At 41.8% G+C, this 7,257-nt stretch overlaps 1 protein-coding gene across 1 annotated transcript; it reads left to right on the top strand.

The window, feature by feature from the left end:
• The first annotated feature begins 820 nt into the window (after window positions 1–820).
• gpr17 (G protein-coupled receptor 17) lies at window positions 821–6,997 on the top strand. The gene is made up of 2 exons (XM_062395532.1): window positions 821–980; window positions 3,528–6,997. The coding sequence occupies exon 2, from the start codon at window positions 3,536–3,538 to the stop codon at window positions 4,529–4,531; it is 996 nt and encodes a 331-aa protein (XP_062251516.1). The 5' UTR covers window positions 821–980; window positions 3,528–3,535; the 3' UTR covers window positions 4,532–6,997.
• Window positions 6,998–7,257: the final 260 nt, after the last annotated feature.

Here is a 7,257-nt window from a genome sequence, read left to right as displayed (position 1 = left end):
GGGGCTGTCCCAATTAGCAGTTGGCAGTAGATTAACAGGGTATTGATGTCAAAGCTTCTCAACAGCCCTGCACGGATAGTGGCCTCATTCAAGTCTACAGAATTCCATTTGCATATCGATGATACAAAGAATAGAAAGCGCCCATGTATCTGACACACAGCTGTGGAGTCCTCGTATGAAAGAAATATTATCCCCTCTCAGCCAGTGGGTCTTCTCTCCACATCTGTCTGATGTCTGCGTGAGTGATTATTTTGGGCATTCCAATTCAGGATGCCCCCAGGAGGCAAGAGAGCAACAAGGGCCTCTGTTTCCTCCAAGCGTCCCCCCCCCCCCCCCTTCTCCTGTTTTTCACTTGCTCTCCCATAGGGCATGGGGCCCTCTTTAGAACTTAACTGACCATCGACAAAAGATAATCTCTGAGACTTTAGTCATAAAATTCTCAATTGACAACACAGTCTATCTACTATCTATCAGTGGCATGGTGGGGGTTCATGGTAAAGGCACTCGGAGCACCACTAGACCCTGTTTCCATGGAGTCATACCCGACGTCTCATTGCGACTGAGGCATGCCATTCTTCTCCCCGCTGCTAAAATGTGCTGCTTATTCTGACTCAGGCTATTGTGGAGCGCACAAGTGGCTCTCTGAGGAGAGGGGTATGGGGAAAGAAAGGGCGGGGTCAAGGTTCAAATGAAAGGCTCCCATCAGGACTCCCTCTCTGTTATCAAATTTGTTGAGACACAAAAAGAGCTACAGTCTTATTCCCAAGAGCATCTTGAGGGAGAGAAAAGGAGGTTATAGGACAGCATTCTTTGCGGCAGGGCTTCAGTTCGTCCACAGCTCAGCAGACAAACTCCAGTCTGCACTTACAACTGCTGTACAACTATTTGCTCCTGCGCTGATTGTTGTCCACTCTAATTTGCTCCTGAAGAGACCAATTTTTTTTCTCCTGCCTGAGGAAGTCTGGAGCTCTGGACCTCGGGTAAGTCTTTTTATTTGCCTAATATTAAGATAAAGCAACAGAGATTTTTAAATGTTTGATAACTTTACAAAAAGTCCAGTGCCACAAGTGATCCCCTTCACAATTTCCCTGAAAAACGATTTTTTTAATAGCAACAGGATCTTTGATAGCAGAGCTGCCATACAGCAGTAGTAGGTATTTATCATGCAAATGTTCCCCTTTTATCATGTAAATCCTAAAACTCAGTTCAGAATTTTGACAGATTATGCTGAAACGACCTGTGTTGAATATCTGTCATGTGCTTTTTAAGAATAGAAAGATGACTATCAGGTGGATTTGCATTTAATCCAATTTCAAAATTTCACACTTACTGTATGCCCTGGTTTTACTGTGACAGGTTGGAACAAAAGAAAATTGAACGCATTACATCTGCTGCAGGTTTGACACCACTAATCTCTGAAAAGGACTGGTGCCAGGATGCTCAGCCGCTTCTTTTTGCCGACATGTATCACATAAGAACGCCTGCACAGATCTGCTTACCCAGATCATTGTGATGAAGGCACATGTCAGGATTGTCTCTCTTCAGGATTATCGCCCTAGATTCTGTATTTATGGAAGCTTTTACATTCTTTTGCACTGCTCCTCTTTTCTTATCCCCAGTGGGACTGCAGCTCTTTTCTAAGGAAGGACTGAATAGATGCAGAGTGCGCTGAGTCTGAGCCTGAGCTGGGAAATGCCCTTCGTTGTGGGTCTCACAGGATTCACAGCACACCCTCTGAAAAGAGCCATGCTGCTACATCTGACTGGTTCCTAATGGGGTCAAAAGTCTGGACACTGAGGCAGTGAAACAGAGATTTAGAGGAATCAGATATAAAGAGAGAACCACTTTCCCTCTCTGTTAAGGGGTACTGTAATGACCCAGCATAATTTCAACACATATCACTGTTGGTTTATTTATCTAGGAAGTATATTTGGGACGCTCCCTTCAGCTATGCGTGGGATGACGAGCTCATCCCTGGTACAGATGTTTGAATATTTCTCTTGGGTCTACTACAAATAGCAAAGTTAATGTTGAATGAAGCCTTTCCCGAGATTCAATCATTTGAAGCGTTGCCATTATTGACATCCCACAGATGTATGTCGATGTTCGGGTCAAGCACAAAAGGAGGAGATAAAACAAATAAGAAAGGGTGGACAGTTATGTCTTGAACATACAGAGGATGGATGGTCATTCCTCGGTCATTCTTAAGGTGTGTCCAAATAGTTGGCAGAAAAGACAATCTATTTTTCTAACAGTGTTGGAAATGTCAGTTTATTTGGGCGTGTCCACTGTATCTATAACTCTTAAAAGTTAAACACTGACAGAATACTCTATAGATAGAGAGAGACTAGCTTTGTTTAATATTAGCCCTGACGTTAGATCATTGACTTTCATTAAATCTTTATAAAAAGAGTTTTAAGCCTGGAGCCACGTCGACCAGGTACGAGATGAATTGCGAAAAACGATGTATCCCAGATAACATTGCAAATGATCCCTTTCTAGTGACTTCCAGTGCACTTCTTCTTGGATATACAGTAGCCTCATACTGATTAGGACACACTTGTCTTCATCTAAAAAAAACGACGTCACTATTTCACCTAAGGATTGTGGGTAGTGATGTAGATCCCCTTGACCTGATCATGAATAATACATATTTTGTGCTGCTCATTGTGGGAACTGTTCTTTTCTTTCTTTTTAATTAAAAAACAAGTTGTTGACCTTCTGTTTACAGTGCTTTGCAGATAATCTATATTATGATTTGGCACAATAAAAATTAAATTATTGACATTAATGTTTTCTCAAGGAGCATATAACATTGTTTCACAATCTTATAATTATCTGATGTAATTCTACATCAGATAACCCTTAATATACTAACCCTTACAATATATAGGCCATGCTGTTGCACTCTATACAATTTCTTACAGGCTCCTGAGACTTTAGCAGACAACCTTGATTAAACAATTATTTTGTCAAGTCAAACTTCAAGGTCAGATAACATGATAAAAAAAGAGTTTAGATGAAGTAACTTTGACTTCCTGGACTTATGTAGGTAGAGAAAGTCAGAATAAGGTAGTTATCCGCTCACAGGGCTCGTCCACATTAGTCAGGAAAACTGCCATCCATTGTTACCTTGTGAGACTGGCACTGTGACAAACACTCCAAGCGTAAGAGAGAGAGAGTGTGTGTGTGTGTGTGTGTGTGTGTGTGTGTGTGTGTGTGTGTGTGTGTGTGTGTGTGTGTGTGTGTGTGTGTGTGTGTGTGTGTGTGTGTGTGTGTGTGTGTGTGTGTGTGTGTGTGTGTGTGTGTGTGTGTGTGCGTGTGCGAGCGAGCGAGCGAGACAGTGTGTGTGGTTGACAGAGGTTTGCCTGCTATGGCTTCTTGTCACCGGGGTACTTTGCTGACAGAATACTATGGAATACTGTAGAATACTTACTAACAATGAAGTATTCTACAGATCAAAAGCACTTGTTCTGAAAAGTTCTACCTGAAAGCTGTTTGTATAATACATTTTGATGTCTTCCCAGTCACCACAATGGAGTCAGCTATGTCCAATCATTCATTGGCCTGTGCTTCGGTGGAGACGACAGCTGAGAACACTTTATTTGGATGCTTCTACATCATGATTTTCTTCCTGGCGCTGAACGGTAACAGCTTGGCCCTGTGGATCTTCTGTCATCAGCGTGGCGCTCCCTCTCCAGCTAATGTCTTCTTGATGCACCTGGCTGTGGCAGACTTGTCCTACGTGATCATCCTCCCACTGAGGGCCACCTACCACCTCACTGGGGGCCACTGGCCCTTTGGCGAGGTGCCCTGCAGAGTGGTTGGCTTTTTGTTTTACGTAAACATGTATGCTAGCCTGTACTTTCTGGCCTGTGTGGCTGCCGACCGCTACCTGGCTGTGGTCCATGCTGTGAGGTCGCTGAAGGTTCGTCGTGCTCGCTACGCTCACATCATCAGCTTCTCTCTCTGGGCCCTGGTCACTGTCTCCATGTTGCCATTGCTCGTCACCAACCAGACACGAGAGGTGGATGGTGTGACGGTGTGTCAGCAGCTGTACAGAGAGAATGCTTCTCGTAAGGCGCTTATCTCACTGGCTGTGGCCTTCACCCCACCTTTCTTCGTCATCCTGTCCTGCTACCTGCTCATCATTCACAGCCTGCATCAGGGCTCCAGGTTAGAGCCAGCAATCAAGCTGAGGGCCCTGCGGACCATCAGTGTGGTAATCCTCATCTATGTGGTATGTTTCCTGCCATATCATGTGAGCAGGGCCTCCTTCATCCTGGGGTACGGACACGTTGACACGTCCTGTCAGACACGCAGGGGCCTGATGTTGGCCAACCGCCTCACCTCATGCCTCACGTGTCTGAACGGTGCTATGGACCCACTGGTGTACGTGTTTGGGGCCAAGAAGTTCCGCGGGACTCTAAAACAAATGTTTTGCAAAGACAGGTCAGGAGTGTCAGGAGCCACCAGTGGAGATTTAAAAGGAACACATGAGAGCTCTGTGAGCGCCAAGTCAGAGTTCTGAGGGATTTGATCCGGAGCACTGTGTGGACTCAATGCTTTTCCAACACAACCAAAATTGGTCTGACTGTGGACTGACTGTTGCCTTCGCCTAAAAGAAGGCTGCGGCTTATTCTGAAATGCAGTTGATGTAACACAGTTGCCTCTATAGCCTGAATTTAAAACCTTGTTCCAGTGTCCACCCTGTGCCCATTTTACAGAACCATTACAAATTGTATCTGAAGTAATCTGTGTAAATGCAGGAAGGGGGACAAGTCATCACAATATGGGGATTGAGACAGAGATTTGTGAAATCTATTTAAACATAACTCGACATAGTCATTGGCCAGTAGAGTGTTTATCATATTTCATATTCATGGATCCCATTTTGTGGAATGTGGGAATCCCGTGTCTTACTACACCATAAGACAAATAAGTGCAAACAAGTTGTTTATACTGTGTGAATACTGTTTGTTTATACTTGGTATTTTTTCCAGCTCATTCTGTGTTTTGTTGTGCCTCCAAAATCCCACTCTTATTTCTGTTTGATTTTTGAAAAGTGTTAGTCATATGATATGATAGCCCTGAACCTTCATGCATCATAGTCTGTGAGTATGAAGCTGGATGCTGGAAATCGGCTTAAACATCATTCTGCTGATTCTGCTTTTGCTACCCAGCGCTGTCTTCCATCAACAGAGTAGTAAGTCCAAAATATAAAGCCAAAGTTTATCCCAGATAGGAGGAAAAGAAAGTAATACTATACTAAAATACTAAGTATGTACATAGTAAACTTTTACTGCGTTTTTCAATTGTTTAATCCATTACCCACACACGTTAATGTTTCTTATCTTTAGTATTTGTCAGTCAGTCCAACATTAAAGTCAAGCTGTAATTATCTCCCAACCTTTATATAGATTGTTGTTAAAAGACATCCATGATGTATCAGAGGATTATCACCAGTGCTTTGATTTGGGACCCAGTGAAAAGTTGTTCAGTACCAAATAGCAAATGTTAGCGTGATAATGTTCCAAACTAAGACACAGCACATTGTAAACATTATACCCTGATAAACATAAGAATGTTAGCTTCAGTGTTTCCCCGTTAATTACCTAGACAGTGGTGACCTGCTATATTCTTATTAATCCTGCCACAGTTTCATAATGAACCCAAAAATATTTAAATTGTCATAATAATACAAGAGATCTCATACTTTGTGTTTTACTCCATTGTTGTATTGTATAGCTGCAGAAATAGTTCAGCACTATTTGCCATGTGCTCAAGCTATCAGTCATTATGTATTTACCATACCTACTGTCAGACTTTCAGCTAAAGTTGTGGCGTACACTTAATTACTCTATTACAAACTTATATTTCGTTCTTTAGTCTGTGCACCTGTGACCTTTGTTCGTGTGCGTGAGCAACCCTGTTTCCGTCAAGGATTTAATTAGTTCTGTGCAAAACCCAGGTACGGTATTAATATTGGTATTAAAATTAGGTGTGGTCGGGTGTATTACAATCTCAAGGCCATTGGACACAACATAAACAGGAAGTCAAAGTTATTTAAAGGGTGCATCATTAAGATGGTAATATACGACCTGGCACATATACTTTTCTTGTGACACACTTTCACTTTGTATTCAAGTAGATCTCTTTTCTCCGAAGCACTTGCTCTTCCTATCTGGCGAAATAAAGACAATGGGAGATGTCACGCTCATTGTTTTATTGCATGTTATGCCTCCAACAAACCCATGATTATTTTATTAAAAGAATGAAAACCTTTTATAAACCATGGTTTTAGGTGCAGCAGCCTCTATTCCACTGTTAAACTAGAAAAAGAGGATTCGGAATGAAGACATTTGTACACCATATGCGCTTATAACAATAGAGCCCTTAGTCTTGTTTAAATATAAGAAGTATTTTAAAAACAAATTACAAATGTATGTATATATATATATATATATATTTTCCATTGTTGTTTACATTGCTGGAAGACCCCAGTGGCATGTTAACCTTGTTCTGCTTGACAAATCTTAATTGTACATATATTCTCCATTATCCTGCTTCCTAACTGTTATATGCATTATGGTCTTGCCCTTGTTACACTGTGATATCATAATGTTGCATGACAAATAATACTCCCTATTTTACTGTGAGTCAGTTTATTCATCATCGAGACAGAAATATAATTCATGCAATGTCATTGCTATTACAAAATCATGCCGCAGAGGAAAAACTACCGTGCAACTCTCGCTGCAGGAGTGATCCAAAAGTTTACTTCTATGACCATAACTGACTCATTTTCTTTTTTTGTATCAATAATGTGTTTTTCAATGCTGTAATATGCTGCAATGTTTTTATAAAGTGCTTTTACATAAAAAATTATGCGAACTCCACCCAACAGCTGTCATGTCCTGAAAGCAAAAGTGTAAATTCACGTCTGTTCTTTTGTCCGATGTCACGACATGTCTGCGACTTGCTCTCTGTGAAAGTGGCAAACCTATTTCAAGTAAGTGTGGGGACAGAAACCGCCGAAGCTGCAGCGCCTTGTCGACGTGAAGTTCTCTTTTTGTGTCATGTGACCCGTGTTGTGGTTTATGAGCTGCTTATTTTCCTCCTCATATTTCTGCAAGACTTCCTGTCCATCACATGAATATGGCAAACTACTCTGAACTTGTATTTCCTGTATGTGTGAATATTACAGCAAAGCCCAGAGCTCTCCTGAATCATATGAGGTGAAACGTCAGCAGACAG

This window comes from Platichthys flesus, chromosome 9, assembly GCF_949316205.1.
Source record: "Platichthys flesus chromosome 9, fPlaFle2.1, whole genome shotgun sequence".
Taxonomy (NCBI): domain Eukaryota; kingdom Metazoa; phylum Chordata; class Actinopteri; order Pleuronectiformes; family Pleuronectidae; genus Platichthys; species Platichthys flesus.
Note: the sequence above shows the minus strand (reverse complement) of the source record. Positions and strands in the feature narration are given on the sequence as shown.

Excerpts from the sequence above, each read along its gene's own strand:
- gpr17 (XM_062395532.1), top strand. The coding sequence starts at position 3,536 with ATGGAGTCAGCTATGTCCAATCATTCATTGGCCTGTGCTTCGGTGGAG.